The 19067-nt window shown below is 41.4% G+C and overlaps 1 protein-coding gene across 1 annotated transcript in view; it reads left to right on the top strand.

The window, feature by feature from the left end:
- The window catches only part of LOC104952773 (Down syndrome cell adhesion molecule homolog), a 27075-nt gene extending 15403 nt beyond the window's left edge, over positions 1 to 11672 (top strand). Inside the window, exons 12-14 of the mRNA XM_010779648.1 lie at positions 2381 to 2581; positions 3322 to 3624; positions 11056 to 11672. Coding sequence (XP_010777950.1) covers positions 2381 to 2581; positions 3322 to 3624; positions 11056 to 11672 — 1121 coding nt within the window. The remainder of the gene's footprint in view (positions 1 to 2380; positions 2582 to 3321; positions 3625 to 11055) is intronic.
- Positions 11673 to 19067: the final 7395 nt, after the last annotated feature.

Raw genomic sequence — 19067 nt, 5'->3', positions numbered from 1 at the left:
GGCTCTGCCTCTTCTTGACACGTCCTCACCTGACTGCCCTGCTCCACCTGGCCAGCTGGACCTGAGAGCACACACACATGCACGCACGCACGCACGCACGCACGCACGCACGCACGCACGCACGCGCACACACACACACACACAGAGAGAGATACACACACACACACACACACACACACACACACACACACACACACACACACACACACACACACACACACACACACACACACACACAACGAGAGAACCACACACACACACACACACACACACACACACACACACACACACACACACACACACACACACACACACACAGGGAGAGAGAGATACACACACAGAGAGAGAGATACACACACACAAACAGATTAGTAGTGCAATGAAATTATTTTGTGCAGACAGTGCAGAAAGTAGATTTCCCCCTACATATTGGCTGAGACAAATACCAGGTTATCTTTTGCTTACTGAATGTTAAACATTACTTTTAAAGTAAAGTTGCAAACCCCTTCAACAATCAGCCGAAAAGAAGCCTTTTTTTATTGACATGCCAAGCTCTGTTTTTTAACAGTCACCACCAACAGTAAGCAAACATATCAGGTCATCAGTACGTTGGCTGACAGGTGCAAACGTCCTAACACTTACATTAGGAGCAGAATGTTGCAGATTCAGAAAACGATGTAAATATAAAAACACAAATGTGCCAAAACACATGCAAATGAAGAAAACCATCTTCACCAACTTGACGAAACATCCGCAGCGTTGACTAAAAGCGCTGCAAGAAACGGAAACCAGGGGACACTAAGAAAGTGATGCATATAGCTGGGACCGGTGCGCCTGGCGACGTTCAGGGTTAGCTAACCTAATATCATAAGGAATCATGTGGTCAAATTGTTAAAATATTCTGATAAAACTTACAATTTAGGTAAGTTTCCAACAACAGTGATAAGTGGCCCGAGTGTCAACAAGCCACCAGTCCCAGCTGTGTGCATCACTTTGAAGTGTCCCCTGTTTTCCGTTGTGTTTTGAGCTGCTTGCAACGCTATGTATTTGCAGCGTTTTTGTATTTAAAAAATGTCCTTTTTCCAATACGATGCCATCCTTCTGAGACACACACACACATTATACAAACACATATACAATGCACAGAACAATATCACAGACACATGCATTACAACACAATATAGTGATTGTTTTGTATAGCCTGGCCAGTGGGGTATGAACCCAGTGTGCTAACTGCTGATGGCCATCACTTCCTCCCTCCATCATGCTGATAGGATTACTAAGTGACCTGCTACAGTTACCAGCACCATTCTTCTCTGCACAGATCCAGTCCCAGCCTTTTCTAAAGGGTCTGGATCTATTCGGCCCGTCGCTGCACAGAGCAGCCGCCTGTCTGGGTCAGGCTGAATATGATACTATTTATATGTCTATATGGAGACAGTGAGATCTTAAGATGGACGGTAATGTCACCGCAGGGAGCTGAGGGATGGTCCTGTTCAGTGAAGGGATGAACTGTAAATCTGTACCACAGCACAGCACAGCAGCTACACTCTCTCAGTCAACACTGATGTATGAACAGAATAAGGATTTACTGTTTCATTCAAGCACTAAAACAAATGTATTCACAGATCAGAAGCTGGAGTCCCTGATTAAACGAGTAGTTCAAATGATTTATTTAAAATCGCAAAACGGACTACAATATTGAAATTACAAGAAGCGAAATATTTCTTTAAGGAATAATTTCTCAAACAAATATTGCAGTCCTCTTTCTGTCTGTACCGCTTTAACCGGTTGCTATGAAATATTTATGTTTTTTAGTTATTAGCATTTCCTGTATTGTGATGTTGCATGTTTTTACTGATTGTATAAACTTGTTATTCAAAAATAGAATTTGTTTTTAGGGTGACGACATCTGTCCAGGGACAACAGATGAACAATAGCTATTTTCTAACTGGCACAATAACAGAAATGTCTATTAATCTGCACTGTCCCTGTCAAATAATCAGATAAAATAAAAAAATACCTTTCAGAATTAAGTATTATGGTGTTGCAGAGGTCGCCCATCCTACAATCGTATTGTTGAGATACAGGAAAGTCTGGTTAGTGGCCAGTTGGTCAAAGTTTATTACAGAACTTTGCTAAATAAATTCACACCATGATCTTTTAATAAATTCTGAATTCAAATAAAAATAATAATTGATGCAAACATTTGACATTCCATGCATTATCAGTCAAACTAATCCGAATGGACCTTTTTTCCAAATGATAGTCCTATAAAAGTGTAAAAGTAATTGTCGTACTTCATAATCATAATATTTAAACATGGAGTATCTGTCATTATCTCTGCCCCTAATGATGCTCTCTGTTCCCTCCTCTGCAGACCCCACTGCCAGACGCACTGCCAAAGCCGGTCCTGCCGCGACGCGGAGCCGATACGCCAGCCAGTGGACGCTGAACCGGCCGCACCCCACCAGCTCCTCCCACACGCTGACCACCGACTGGAGGCTGCCGACGCCCCGAGCCACCGGGTCCGTGGACAAGGAGAGCGACAGCTACAGCGTCAGCCCCTCACAGGACACAGGTAATCAGGTTACATTCCTAACCATTGAGGATTGGTAGCAGGATTACAATGTGACTAACAAACTAAAAAGAGCACCAAGAGGATTGTTGACATCCACCTGGATCCATTTTCATCTTCACCTTATATATTGACACATAATGATTTTTTTTTAGCATTTGGACTATCTATGTTGTAAATGTATTGTCTTTTTAATTTACACACAACATGTATTGTCCATCCTGGAAGAGGGATCCCTCCTAGGTAATTCCCTTCAGAAACACTTTTTGTTATATTCCATGGAATGCTCTTAACATCCCGATAGCAATGAATATAGTAAATGCTTTAAAATAACTGGATGGCCTACCTGCCTGTCAGCCTTCCATCTGTGCACAAACTTATCTCGTGCCCTCATTGGTCATGTGCGCGTTCGTGTGTGTTGGAGGAGGGGCTCTGTAAGGAAGTTTTTTCCGGCTGCGTACTTTCAAATTCTAGCGCACTCGAGCTGGTTTCTCCATTCTTACCTGCCCTACCTTTAACTGTGGGGTTTTGTTGGACATGTTTCCTTGTCCGATATGTGGGTTTAAGGACAGAAGGTGTCGTATTCATATTATTTTCAAACTGTAAAGCCCCCTGAGACAAATATCAAATGTGGGCTGTATAGATAAACTGTGATTGATCGATTGAGCATATAATGTTTGTTGTAAAAGGATCAGTTTAGATGTTTTCTTTCTAAGCTGTACTGTCCCGTGTGTGTCCCTCAGATCGTGCGAGGAGCAGCATGGTTTCCACAGAGAGCGCGTCCTCCACCTACGAGGAGCTTGCCAGAGCCTACGAGCACGCCAAGATGGAGGAGCAGCTCCGCCACGCCAAGTTCACCATCACCGAGTGCTTCATCTCGGACACCTCCTCCGAGCAGATGACAGCAGGGACCAACGACTACACCGACAGCGTGGCCTCCAGCACGCCGTCCGAGTCCGGCATCTGCCGCTTCACCGCCTCGCCGCCCAAACCTCAGGACGTCAGTCGGGTCATGACCATGGCCGTGCCCAAGGCCCACAGACCTGGTGAGGAGGTTTACCTCAATTATAATAATAATAATAATCTCTGTTTGTATAGCACCTTTCATACAATAAGTGCAGTTCAGTCAGACAACTCACGTGTTTCTTAATTTCCTTAATATGTTTATTAGAAGCAGCATATAGTTTGAGTTTGGCGTCTAGGCTCGGGCCTCATCACTCCACAGATTTACAAAGAACATTGAGTGATGATTAGATAACTATCCCCCGAGCCTACAGGTGGAAGCTGGGGTGGAGCTGGGATGGTGGGGGGGAAGCTGGGATGGAAGCTGGGGTGGAAGCTGGGGTGGAAGCTGGGGTGGAAGCTGGGGTGGAAGCTGGGGTGGAAGCTGGGGTGGAAGCTGGGGTGGAAGCTGGGGTGGAAGCTGGGATGGAAGCTGAGGTGGAAGCTGGGTGGAAGCTGGGGCGGAAGCTGGGGCGGAAGTTGGGTGGAAGGTGGGGTGGAAGCTGGGGTGGAAGCTGGGATGGAAGCTGGGGTGGAAGCTGGGGTGGAAGCTGGGGTGGAAGCTGGGATGGAAGCTGAGGTGGAAGCTGGGGTGGAAGCTGGGGTGGAAGCTGGGGTGGAAGCTGGGATGGAAGCTGGGGTGGTGGTGGGGTGGAGCTGGGGTGGAGCTGGGGTGGAAGCTGGGATGGAAGCTGGGATGGAGCTGGGGTGGAAGGTGTGATGGAAGCTGGGATGGAAGCTGGGGTGGTGGTGGGGTGGAGCTGGGGTGGAAGCTGGGATGGAAGCTGGGGTGGAAGCTGGGGCGGAAGCTGGGGCGGAAGCTGGGGCGGAAATTGGGGCGGAAGCTGGGGCGGAAGCTGGAGCGGAAGCTGAGGCGGAAGCTGGGGCGGAAGCTGGCGCGGAAGCTGGGGCGGAAGTTGGGTGGAAGCTGGGGTGGAAGCTGGGATGGAAGCTGTGATGGTGGTGGGGCAAACAGCAGCAGCAGCAACATGGAACACAGCAGCAGGAACATGAACGTAGCAGTAGCAAGTGAACACAGCAGCAGCAGCATGAGCGAGGCAGAGGCAGGAAGACCTGGCAGCTTAAATAGAGCGGCATGTTTAGGAGAATGTGTTTGGTTGGTTGTAAGAGGGACGAGGTGCGTCACGTGTTAATGTCTGATTGGTGCTGGAGTTGACTGCCTGAACTAGCTCGCAGGCTTCGCCCCATTTCAAGGTGCTTCACATAGACATTTCCAGTTCACCATTAAAAACAAACTACAAAATGGCATTGTAGCTTACAAGGGAGTTCATAATATAACTTGGACCTTGCCTATTAAGGGCCTTATATGTCAGGAGGAGAACCTTAAAGTAAACAGGAAGCCAATACTGAGCGGCTAGAACTGGAGTAATGTGTTCTGTCCTCTTAGTTCTAGTTAACAACCGAGCTGCAGAGTTTTGGATGACATCAAACGTTATTTAAAGAGCACTTTTCATACTCAAAGGTAACAATAGTTCTTCACCCTGTTTACACCAACCCATCAATTAAACCTTAAGAAACAACATTATTGATGGGAAACGTCTACTTTAATTCAACCTTAATCATCTTTAAAAACCTGGGCTCTTATTAGTCTTTAGACTGCTGTTATTTAAAGTATAGAGGCTTCAAACAATTACACAATTCACAATACTTATTATAAGGGTTTCACCTTTTTTTAAAGCCTCCTTTGGCCGTCACTCGGTAAGGCAAATAAAGCTTATTCATAAAGCACACACATTTCATCACAAGGCTATTCGAAGTGAAACACATAAAATGACAGCAAGCAAACAATTAAACATCCACTCGCCCCCAAGAATGCCTTTCACTACAAGGAGAAACTTGCTGGTAAATGATGGTACTTTCAAACTACTTAAAGCTTTGTCTCCAAAGTCTCTCACACACATCTGTAGTGTGTCCTGCGTCCTCCTCTCAGATGGTGTTCTTACCTTACGTGACCCTCTGCTCCTCGGGGCAGCGCTGCAGATCAATTACGAGTTCTGGCAGAGCTGCAGACCACACACTGGAGCTCAGACGTCCAAACAGACACACACGTGAACACAGCTCATCCATCAACCTGTCTGCTTTCATGTTTTAGTGTCTAGGGCTACTAGAGTTGTTGGACCAGAAAAATAGGTCCGTGTGTTTGCGTGTAACAGGATTACGTATTCAGGATACAAAAATCCCATACAGGTTACTGATTTCTTCTACATGTAACTAGTATTACCGACGGATTACATTTTTAAACCTTGGTGTTAAGCTAACACCTTGCCGGTCTCTCTGTTAGAGCAGATGAGCCCATCAGATCTTCTCCTTAAGTTTCAGGCCTCATTATGTTTGTGCACAGAGCAGCAGACACTTGTCACCAGTTCACACAGGAGAGAGGGCAACTGAAGGCTATCTGTCAATCTTATCTGCAGCTATTGTCACTCGGTACAAAAAAACACTTAACCGCCACAGTGGAGTTCAGTGTAATGACACACTGTTAGGCTGGGGTGGTGTTGCTGAGTGCTAGACTCTGCTATCAGTTACTTTTGGGGGGGAAATGTTATAGGCAGAATAATTAAGCTGTGCTTCTATAGTTTCCTGCTTGCTCGTCGAGTAGAAATGTGTCGCAAAGAAATGCACTCTTATTCACCTTATGTAGCCTCGCACCTTTTCCCAATCCCTTCTTCAATCGAATAAGTGTCAGTTTTTCCGGTTTAGCATTAGCAGCATTGTAAACAACAAGGTCAGATTCCCTACTGTAGCTCATGTCAACAGTTTTATAATAACTCTCACTGCCAGTAGGGTAGACAAGGTCCACAGTGTTGACATTTATTCAAATTAGTTGACCTAGAGACCGAATTCAATTAACCTGTGACCATGCTTTTTAGCTATGAAACTAGCGAATGTTAGCTAACTAGCGAATGTTAGCTATAACTAACAAGCTGGCTAGCAAACATAAGCTATCTATCAAACTAACTAGCTAACGTAAGGTTTCTAATAAACAAGCTACCTAGATAACATTCTCTATATATCTATCTAGTTAGCTTGCTTTCATTATCTACCTATCTAAAAAGCTAGATAGCGATTTTAGCTATTTCTATTAATTATATCTAGCTATCTATGACCAAATTGGTGTCTCTCAAAACTTAAATTAGAAATATTATATAAACTTGAAGTGCAGACCTGTGTCCAGCTTCCTGACAGTGAAAGTATTTATCAAAAACATTGTTGATGTGTTTTTTTAAGCCGTCCGGCTGCTCGCACACAGCCAGCAGTTTAAGCTTTCTTAGCTCTGTGAAACGTGTTCAGCTGACTCCACAGACTCCACAGTCAATGAAGTGTAAAATTATGGGAATGTGTTTTTCTAAGAGGCCTGCAGCAACTCTGATAATGTTTAAGTACCCAGTTACAATAAGGGACTGCTGGATTTACAAGTTCTCATTTAATCACAGGATCTCAAAGGGCTTAAAACATAATAAGCCTTTGTACTATAAGTAGCTGCTTTTACCAATATTCATCGTCATTGTACGAATTTGCATATGAAAAGGTTGGCGGTTAATTTCTTGTTAACTATTTCCTCTATTTTAACTCTAAATGACAAAAATAAAGTTAAAAGTACGCCATTATTACACCTTATTTCAAAATCATGGATTATATATCCACAACATATTTCCTAATAAGGACCTGGCCAATTAATAATTAACTGTTGTTCGCACATCAACAAAAGAAACAGCTTAATCAGCCAGCATTCATTTTATTATTTTTAACAGACATATTACAATTGATATTAAAACGATATCTGAAAACTAAATAAAAGGGAAAAAGTGCGGTTATCAACTTTTTGATACTTTTCATATTACATAATCATACATTTTAAAAAGATCACAGTGAAATGGATAAAAGGAAAAAAGCACAACATACAGTTCACACACAATACATACAAAATAATGTGTCTTAAAATGTAAAAGTGACTAAGTGTCTTAATAAAAATGATAACTAGATTGTTCTTCCACCGGCTTGTAGTCCATTAAACTACAGAGCACAGCATACATATCTGTAACACAGTGTATGGAAGTTTGACTTGCTGGAGGTTCATGACCCGGCTTCAACCCCGTCTCTGTCTCAGTTACACCTGACAACCTCACCTCCATCAGAGAGGTCACCGGCAGCTTCTCGATTATCGCCGTCCCTGTCTTCTCGTTTCATGTGACCAGCCTCACCTGACAAACCTGCTATGAGAGTAACCGTTTATTTATTAATTCCTCTTCGGGTCTTAATAGAAACAAATCTATTGGATCCCATTACAGCTTGTATGTCAGCTCTTCAACTTGTGCTGGTTATTACAGAGCTACAGTTAGCTTGTCAGATAGATTCAAACATCAGGAGAATGTTTGATTACTAATGAAGCACACAGTATAGAAATATGAAAACAATCAAACATCACTACAGCTGAAGATGCAACGGACACTTAAACAGATTAATGGCTTGGCGAAATGTTGCATTCCTGTTACACATACTGTCTGTCCCATTAACTGCAATCTGCAATTTACTGGCTGATGAATTTCCAAACTACATTTCTAATGAGCTCCTACAGAAACACTTAAATCTATATTTAATTCAATTAACACCCTGAGCCATTCATCATCTTCGCTGGCACTAATAGGGCTTATTATAAAACACAGTGAATTATTCATTCTCCTCCTGATCCCAGAAATCCATTCTCCAAGGTCACATGTTGCACGTCAGGGCTGCCATTAACGCTCAGAGTGTGCACGTTCATACAGTATGTATTTACATCGACTGCATTTGAAAGCTTTGGCACCTGTGGTTGAGACAACACCTGCTGAAAATGGATTTTTAAATGATAGCATGTTGGCCTGTAAACACTTGTTGATCTAGTGTGCAGGAGAAGAACTCACCCTGTCGGTGTTCCATTTGCAGTAATAATATCAAACAGCTGAATACTAAATAAACCAGCGACTTCACTTGTCAATATTGGTTTTTAGATATTTTATTGATTTAAAAATGATATCATATTGCTTCCCGCCAACAGCTGGAACCGCGGCGACAGCAACGTAACTTAAAATGACAGATCGATTGATTGATTAATTGATTTAGCCACCATGAATCCAAAGTTTAGTAAAAAAAATATACAGATAAGTATTAAAAAAATATTCCATGGTGTTTCCTGATGGATAAAAACTAATGTTTGTTATCCACAGCGGAGGTTAAATTGACCAGACTTCTAACTGCAGATTGATATGTCTGCAGATGTCCATTAATCAGATATTCCTCCTTAGCAACGTTCTGTTCTCCTTAGCAACGGTCTGCTAGCGAAACATAGCAGACCTTGGAATTTCCAAATTGATCAATCAGAATCAAGTATTTAACTAGGTCATGTAAGTAATATTTAATACGCTTGTTCAATTTAGTTAAGCAGGGAAAACGTTTCAGTAACAGAAACCCACTTAGAAAAAAGAATATCAACCGTCATTTATTTTTAACTGCATTCAAGCTGTTGTCGTGACCTCTTGTTTGGTTGCTACGATTCATTTTGAGGATTAAGTTAGAATTTGGAGTGCAGGTCTTTTACTTGTAACAAAGATACTACTTCTGAGAATATCTTAACTAAGGTAATGTAAACACAATATTTGACCTGTAAAAACATGTTTGAAAGGATAGGGGTCAAAGGGTCAGACCGCTGAAAGGGTGACTGGTGATCCAATACAATTAAAACCTGACCTCCCACAGCTCGATGAAGTAGTGAAGAAACATTGATTAAAGAGAAAGCTCCTTTTGTAGAAACAGACATAACTAGTTTGCAATACAAGTGAAGGAAACAAGGAAGTACTGTATTATTTAACTTGATTTAATTAATGAAACTCGATTACATTTTTTAGAAGCATCTACAGTAGTGATGGCGAGATGAAGCCTTAGCAACGGTGTGCTAGCGAAAAATAGCAGATCTTGGAATTTCCAAATTGATCAATCAGAATCAAGTATTTAACTAGGCCATGTTATAAATAATGATATAACTCAAATACTATCAACTCAGCAGAGAACTGTGTCTGAGTGATGTTGTAAAACCCCTCCAATGGGATTTGTCATCATCAAAACATTTCATTACTTTAGGATTAGTTATAATTACACTTTAAGAGAGTCTTTAACACCAGCATTTCCCATCAGTGAAATAGATCCAATAGCAGTAGAAACCATAAAGTCACTGAACAGAATCAAAGCGTCTAGTTTTAACTACCTCTGATCCAACAATTCAGATAATTACTTAAAGATTGACGAGACCGTCTATAATCGAGTTTTATCACCTAGTTAGGATATTAAATCTGACCTACAGGTTTCCTGATAAGACTCCATGTCTTCATCTCCTGCTGTTCCCCTCAAACAAGCTGCACAGAAAGGATTTGATAACAATTCGTGCAAGATGTCTTTTTAGGATTTATAGACATCATTCTGCTTCTTCACCGTGAGAAAACGCACTAACTTAATCATTGTATCATTCCCAGAAAATGAATGTGTGAATGATGTGATATTCAGATCCCTATTACATTATGTTCTGCACGTTTCCTTTTAAGTCAAATAGATTCACACTTGGTGGGATATTGATATTGGTATTACATTCAGATAACAGTTAAGTGAATCATAATCGCATAAAGCCCTGAGGTGAGCAAACGTTACAGTGTGAGGTAAAGGTGGATTTTCAACCATATATGCCGCTAATTTAAACCCTGGAATATAAAATGGAGTGTGTGGAGAAACTCTGAGCTGTTAGGAGCACGTTCTTACACAGCGGGGAGTGTGTGGAGGCGAGTGGTGAAAACCATCAGGGGTCCAAACTGACCCCATTATCACACAGCAGCAGACTGTAGTGGCAATATTTTGTTTGCAGTCACACTTTATTGGATAAGTCTTAAAATCCTATTTCAAAACTTTTTAAATAATGTATCAAGGCTTCTTTGTTTTTTCTTTTTTTGCTAAATTGTGCAAATAGGACATTTCATATTTTAGATTATTCAGAGGTCTGTTCATTTTCGCTGAAAGACTTTTGTGCCTCCACAGTTTCCGTGCTTTAATGTTCACAAAGCTCTTTCTTTTTCTCATACTGCCTTTGCTGCATCTTTTCCCCCTCTGTCTGAAACCAGAGCCCAGTCTGCTCTGATTGGTTAGCTCTCTTGTGATTGGTCAACCACTTATAGATGTCCCGCCCCTTAGCCTATCACTTACAATGTGTTGAAGCGCTAGCCAGTAGAATCGCAACTGTTATATAGTGATGTCACTATGTTCCGGAAGTAAACAAAGGAGTCCAATGGAGGCGCTTCAGGCTGGGGGGGGGAACACAGGGATGTTAGCCTTTACAGACCATCGACAAACCTCTAGAACACTACAGGAAAGGGATAACCCCAAAAAGCAGGATAGCGCCCCTTTAACACTTTTGTCTCCTGTTTTGTGTCCTGCAGCAGGAGAGCTGGTCCACCTGCCTCCTTACCTCCGTATGGACTTCCTGTTGAACCGGGGCGTGCCGCCTCGAGGTGGAGGCGTCAGCTGCAGCAGCGGCAGCAGCATAGGAGCAGGAGGAGGCAGGAGCAGGCAGAGGAGGGGGAGGGAGGAGGAAGCGAGGGAGGGCAGGAGGAGGAAGTGGTGCATCGGGGGAGACGAGAGGAGTGGGAGGAGGAGCCATGGGCCAGACCTGCCTGGAGCCTCAGAGGAGCCGCACCCTGAAGAGGCCCCCGCCCATGGAGCCCACCCCCATGGAAGTGCCGTCACCCAGGGAGGTGCAGCAGTGGCAGCCAGGAACCGCCTCCACCCTCCCCCACAGGGATGCCCGGGAGAGGGGGGAGGCACGGGGGGAGGTCCGGGCGGACGCTCCCTCCTCGGGGGACCTGGCCCAAGCACAGGCTGCCAAGCTCAGCACCTCCCAGGAGTCCCTGCTGGACTCCAGAGGACACCTGAAACAGAGCAACAACCCCTACGCCAAGTCCTACACTCTGGTATAACACTGGGCCACACGGACTGCTGCACACGGAGACAGAGACACAGGGAGACAGTTTACCGCTACAGCACATGTTGTACATAGAGCCGTTTCCGACATGCGTCTGAAGTGGATGCTTTTCTTTCTTTCACTCTTTTCTTTCCTTCCTCTCTCGCTCTTCTCTGTTGCTTTTCATTTCTCGCTCCTTCGCTCCTCTCCTGATCAGTTTTCTCTCACAGCTTTTATTTTCTACTCGAGTATTATTTTATTCGAAAGTGACAACATGTGAGAATTGCCAAAATGATTTATTTAAAATTTGAGAAAGAGAAAAAATTACCTATGAATTTTTATCAAGGACAATTATAGTCATTATTATTATATTAACAAAAATAAAATATCTTTTAAAAAAACAAGAAGAAGGGAGAGGGAGGAGGAGGACTCTGCAAGAGATCGTTGCTTTCTTAATTTATTTTTTATTTTATTGTCGCAGTGTGATGGAATCTGTGATTTGGCGGTTTTTAGCACCACGAGGAGCCGACAGAGGAGACGAGCGCCAATGCTGACCAAGCGTAATGTTTTTCAACCTTTCCGACGACTGCATGGCGACTGAACAAATGACAATTAATAGGAATGGCTGGAAATCCAAAAAAAAAATGAAAAAAAAAGAGAATTTTTTTGTCACACTATGAAATTATACAATGTGAATATATATAAAGAGATCACTTTTATTTGTGGATATTACGGGGGAAATGATTTGGTTAATAAAGTCCTTAGTCATGTTTGCACACATCTGACTCTTATTCGTATTCAACACAAACCTTTTTTCTCCACTTCAGAAAACTCATTGATTCTTGTTGTCAGGATTTAAATACAACCGCCCAATATTTACCTTTTAATTACAAGGAATCATGCAGAAACCCGGCATGTGTTTTCTATCAAATCAACTTTGGTTACGAACCCAATTTTGATCTAATGTAATTCAATGGTTCCAAATATTTGTATTCTTAATGGTTTAACGCACTGTCATATTTAATACGATTGTTCAATTTAGTTAAGCAGATGTCCATTAATGAGAGATTCCTCCTTAGCAACGTTCTGTTCTCCTTAGCAACGGTCTGCTAGCGAAACATAGCAGACCTTGGAATGTCCAAATTGATCAATCAGAATCAACGTAACTTAAAATGACAGATCGATTGATTGATTGATTGATTGAGTGATTGAGTGATTTAGCCACCATGAATCCAAAGTTTAGTGCTCTCTAAAAATATAAAAATAAGTATTCAAAAAATATTCCATGGTGTTTCCTGATGGATAAAAACTAATGTTTGTTATCCACAACAGACGTTAAACCGACCGGACTTCCTCCTGCGGATTGATATGACTCCAGATGTCCATTAATCAGAGATTCCTCCTTAGCAACGTTCTGTTCTCCTTAGCAACGGTCTGCTAGCGAAACATAGCAGACCTTGCAATTTCCAAATTGATCAATCAAAATCAAGTATTTAACTAGGCCATGTAAGTAAATTTAATAGCTTGTTTCAATTTAGTTAAGCAGGAAACGTTCAGTGCCAGACACCTCATTAGAAAAAGAATATCAACCTTCATTTATTTTTAACTGCATTCAAGCTGTTCGTGACCCTTCTTGTTTGGTTGCTACGATTCATTTTGAGGATTAAGTTAGAATTTGGAGTGCAGGTCTTTACTTGTAACAAAGATACTACTTCTGAAATACTCTTAACTAAGGTAATGTAAACCAATATTTGACCTGTAAAAAATGTTGAAAGGATAAGGGTCGCCGCGCACCAGCTGAAAGAGTGACTGGTGATCCAATACAATAAAACCTGACCCTCCCACAGCTCGATGAGTAAGTGAAGAACATTGATTAAAGAGAAAGCTCCTTTTGTAGAAACGACATAACTAGTTCGCCAATACAAGTGGAAGGAACAATGGAAGTACTTGTATTATCTTAACTGGATTTAATTAATGAAACGGGCGATAACTTTTTTAGGAGCATCTACAGCACGCCCGATGTTAGCCAGGAGGTCGAGACAAGAAATGTAATGTTGTAGCTCTTTCTTACCTCCAAGTCACGCACTGTTAACATAAAATAAACCCAAAATGAATTGCTTTGACCACTTCCTGTCCCCTGGTCTGGAGGTCAATGAGTTTTCCCGAACATGTTTCTGCTGGTTGTTATCGCTGAAATAAGTCTGTGGTTAGACAAACTGCGAGAGATTTTGTTCTACAGCATAAAATACCCTCAAGTAAAATACTGGCGGTTGCTTAACAAGGTGTCTAAATGAGACGAACTAAACATCACCAGGTCCAACATTAGTCCGTCTTTAGCTTAGCGGGTGATGACGCGAAGTCAAGTTCCTTTATTAGCTTTTTACTTAAAAATCATAAAGGTGTTAATGTACTGGGAGATTATTCCTGCTGAACAAAACGTGTAAGTATCACAAATGTTCTTTGCCACAGAGATTATTTTCTGCAGTAAATCCCAAGATTCACATGGAGAACCGAAGGCATACACTGAGGCATAGGAAGCGGTAAAACAACTTGCCGTGGCCAAAATGAACTCCAACCCTCTAAAACAAGTCCACGAAACACGTCCCTTTGATGCGGCTGTTTTGAGCAACAGATGGCGCTGTGCAGTTCACTGATTTGAGTGCATGCTCTGCTTCAGGAGGTGAGTTTGGGGTTTGGAGCAGTGGGAAGTTAGAATGGTTCAGCACCAAGAATATTGTGACAACCCAGAAGAGATATCAAGGGCAGCCCAGCGTATCGCGCCACCTGTGTGTGTGTTGTGTGTGTTGTGTGTGTGTGTGTGTGTGTGGGTGTGTTTGTTGTGTGTGTGTGTGTGTGTGTGTGTGTGGTGTGTGTTGTGTGTGTGTGTGTGTTGGGTGGTGTGTTGTTGTGTGTGTGTGTGTGTGTGGTGCTGTGTGTCGTGTGTGGTGTGTGTGTGTGGTGTGTGTGTGTGTGTGGTGTGTGTGTGTGGTTGAAGAGCCCCGGCCCTGAACACGGTGGAATTATGCATGGCAGCGCTGCACGGGAACCTGGATCAGCGTTTACACTCACTTCTGATCCCTACAGAGCCCCAGAATATTGGGATGAGACAGCAGGAGAGATTCAGTGGGTGGAGGTAACAAAGTACTTAGTAGGATATTGAGTATTGTTTTTGGTCCAAATTGACTTAAGTTCTCCATTTTATGCTACTTTATACTTCTACACATTTTCACAGAGGCAATTATTGTACGTTTTGTACTCCACCATCACTTTATACATCCCGATGTTACGTTTTAATAAAACAATTGTATATGCCTTGCCATGGTAAGATTGCCCAGCTACACTCACTCTCTATCACTGATTATTACACTTTGCAACAAACTGCAAGTTAAAAAAAAAAAAATGCCCGCCATTCTGCATACTGATATTACTTATGATACTGCAAGAGGACATACACTGTCTCATTGGCTTGTATTTTGTTCTCTACTGTGACATGTGTTATGCTTTAAAAAGCCTAAAAAGATGGCACATGAACAGAGTAAAATATGGACTGCCAAAAACACACACACCTTATTATCTTGATTTAAATCAGATGATATGGCAATTATCTGTTGCTAGGCAGAAATATTGAAATTCAATGCAGCCAATAATCCTCTGCTGCTTTTACTGGTGGTGAGGTATTGCTAATGGTGGATAGATGGCCTCTCGCCCCACACACTAAAAGACTTTATGACTGATGTGCTGTGTGTGTGTGTGTGTGTGTGTGGTGTGTTGTGTGTGTGTGTGTGTGTGTGTGTGTGTGTGTGCTGTGTGTGTTGTGTGTGTGTGGTTGTGTGGTGTGTGTGTGTGTGTGTGTGCTGTGATGTTGTGTGTGTGTGTGTTGTGTTGTGCTGTGTGGTGTGTGTGTGTGTCTGTGTGTGTCGGTGTGTGTGATCTGCAGAGGGAGGATGTTGTGACTCGCCTCCTGGCTGCAGGCATATCACACCTCCCACCGCAGGCTCTGCAGCCGGAGAGGGAAGAGAGAGAGGGGAAACTCTGAGATAAGAAAAAATGGAAGAGGGAATGGTTACATCTATAAATGTGCAGATAAGACCCCTACCTTTTCCTTTCCCGCAGGGCAAAGTCAGATGAACTTAAAGCAACCTTTTATACACACCACCCCTATCATGCAACACATTTAAAAATAATGTTAGGTTGTTTTTATTTCCCTTTCACATTATAAAACTGACATTAAAATATTTACGCAGGACTCGTCTTCATTTAATTAATGTATTTTTATTTTTATTTACAGGGCTTGCTATTAAAACCCCCATGAAAATGATATAGGTTGTCTGGATTACAAATTATAGTTTACAGAAGAGGAATTAGGGCCAGGCTTTTTTTTGTTATGAAATTAAAGTCAGAATTCTTAGAAAAAAGTCAGAAAAAGTCAGATTTATTTTTTCTTAGAATTTTGACTTTTTTCTCAGAATTCTTACTTTAATTTCAAAAATCACTTTGGTCAGATGCACAAAAAAAGTAGTGGCCCTCATCGTCTTCCATATTACTTTGAGAATTTATTCATTTATTCTTGATATTTTATTTCCAAAGTCTGACCGTCTAAATTATGTATTTTAAAGTGAAATTAGTTTTATATTAGAAACATTTTATAACTTAAATAAATTACGGCAATGTCCTGTACATGCACAAACACCTAAATAACACACTACAGGAACGGCAAAACCCCAACAACCATAATAGGGCCTCTTTAAGTGTTTTACAGACACACTTAATCTTTTCTCCACACACCTGCAGTTTTTTTATGTTCCCTTCAAATAGTTTGATGTGAATATACTGTGTCGTTACCACCTTGTGAACTAGCAGAGCTACTTTCTTTCCATATACCTCGTTCCCTTCCTCTGGGAAGGTTTTTTTTTAGCATGACGTGTGCAGAAGCAGGTTAGGAATAGACCTCCCTGCTGGGTTTCATAATGAGGTGCCTGAAGAGTTGGCAGGAAACGGGGGAATAATTTAGAAAGCATGAAACGGAAAGACTTTCCCCCTGTGTTCACACAACACTCCTCTAATCATTATTTCCCTTCTCATTGTTTTGACCTCCATCTCAAAACCTCCTGTCTCACATTCCCCCATCGATCCCGTCTGTCCTTGTCCTCAGTGAAGGACTTCAGGTTGTTTTCTGTCCAAAAGTATTTCCCATGAGATTATTTTTGTCAGATAGGGTAAACTGAAACCATGTCAGCTTTTTGCCCCATGGATTAAGGATAATGCATGTCCTGCAGAATCTGACGTTAGGGGCGAAATGGAGACAATCCAATATTGTGATATATTTGACCAAATACTTTGATAGAGATATTGTACGTGCTTTCAAAAACAATATTCACCCAGTGTCATTTTTCTCAGGACGGAGGATATAATGACAAACTGTTGTAGCAAACACGCTACAACAGCCCAAAACATTTACATTAGGAGAAACGCGCTGCAACTTCAGAATAATTAAAATACAAATATGCATCTTGACCAGCTTGATGAAACATGCAAATCTTTTACTATAAGTGTTGCATAAACAAAACATTGCAAATACATAAAGCGGCAAGAAGCTCAAAACATAACCGAAACCAGGGGACACTAACAAGTTATGCACTTGTTGATGGTTTAGGATTATAAAATGGTCACTGTTGGAATAGTTAGTCTGTTTCATAATTGTAAGGTTTTGTCAGTGTATTTGAAATGACTAGGTTAGCTTCGTTAGCTAGCTAGCTTACAGCAGATCTGCACTGTTAAAATAAGTCAATAAAACTACATTTTAAGGGTGACAGTTGGCCAATTTAATAATCCCAGAACATCACCAAGTCTACCGGTCCCAGCTGTGTGCGTCACTTTTTAGTGTCCGCTCAATTCCCTTGTGTTTTGAGCTTCTTGCAGCTTTATTCTTTATGCAGAACATTTAGTATGAACTCAATCTGGATAAGATGTTTCTCTATTTGCAGGTTTTTTTATTTGCACACATTTTGAAGCTGCAGTGTAATAACAGTGTTGGCTGTTACGTTTGCACCTGTCGGCTACCGTAAAATGACATCACTTCCCTGTAATGCAGCCTTTAAAACCAGGAAAAGACAACACTTATATTCCAAAATTAAAGCTGAGATCTTGTCTTGATATATTAGCCAGCCCTAGTTAAAATTTAAATTGCTTGAATTTAACTTTCAGTTGAGATTAATGGTGAAGGAAAGGGAAGTCATTAACAAGGACAGCTTACGCTTAGTGTGAGACAGCCTTTTGAAATATTTCTATTTTTATTAAACCTTCCCTTTCAGATCAGATAAGATAAAGTAACCCATTTACATTTCCCTGAGCTCTCTGCTGCCTTTTGCATTTCTTATCCTTCCAAAGACATCTTGAGTTACAGAAAAACACAGCTAATAATAAACAGCAAAATGTGTGATCGTGCAACAAATGTTCTTCCTGTTGATTAATATGCATCGTGCACACATAAATGGATCTAAAGATAATTATAGAATTGCAGTATTGAAAATATCACCACGCAGATGTGCACAATATTGACGTCTGCAGGACAGATGTTCACGGACAGATCACGGTCTTCACTAATTAATGACCACAATTACATGATGGTGGGAGTCTTATTAAGAGAGGTCGATGTCTGAAGGCGCCTCGTAATGTGTAATTGGTCTCAGATAATAGGACAAGAGTCTTTTGAATGCGATGTGTCACAGAAGACCTGTCGTAGTGTGCTGCATAATAAAGAGTTAGCTTTGATCTTTAATGAAGCTGTGTGGAGCGGGGCTCTAATACTACCAGCGTCCGGGGGTTTGAATCCCTGCAAAGCCGCTGTATTCACTCCTGGTATTGTAATGTGCTTTAGATAAGCTTCCACCAACTGCTCACATAACTGATCTGAGCTCAGCTGCCAGCAGAGAGTGACCCAGCTGCTGTCTCAGGAGGGACGGTTCTGCAGGACTGTGGCTCCAACGCTTTCAGAGTGTTGCATTGTGTTTCATCAGTCAGTGATGGATGGCAGGCGAGGCTTGTTGTCAGCTTAGTGCTGTGTTTCTGTGTTTGTGCGCTCGCTGTGTTACCTTAACACCAGCGTAGGGAGGGTAACTTAAAAAATATATTCTGTTACATTTATTGAATTGAATTTGTTTTTTATATTGGTTTATTTACTTTCTTATATTTTACATTATTTCTATTTTTATTCTATTACATTTTTATTTATTCATTTGGATTTTATTCTACTTTATTCTATTTTATTTGTATTTTGGTTTTATGAATTGTACTTTATGGGTTTTATTCCAATTTATTGTATTTTTATTTTATTTAATATTATTTTATTGTATTTTTATGGTTTTTATATTTAATGTTTTAATTTTAATTTGATTTTCCTCTCATTTAATTTCTGTAAATGTGCTAGAACATTGAAGGTTATTCCTTTATTATATTTTATAAACCAAAATAACGCACTCTGTTGTTTCACTG

Source organism: Notothenia coriiceps, unplaced genomic scaffold (assembly GCF_000735185.1).
Source record: "Notothenia coriiceps isolate Sejong01 unplaced genomic scaffold, NC01 NC01_scaffold00020483, whole genome shotgun sequence".
Taxonomy (NCBI): Eukaryota; Metazoa; Chordata; class Actinopteri; order Perciformes; family Nototheniidae; genus Notothenia; species Notothenia coriiceps.
Note: the sequence above shows the minus strand (reverse complement) of the source record. Positions and strands in the feature narration are given on the sequence as shown.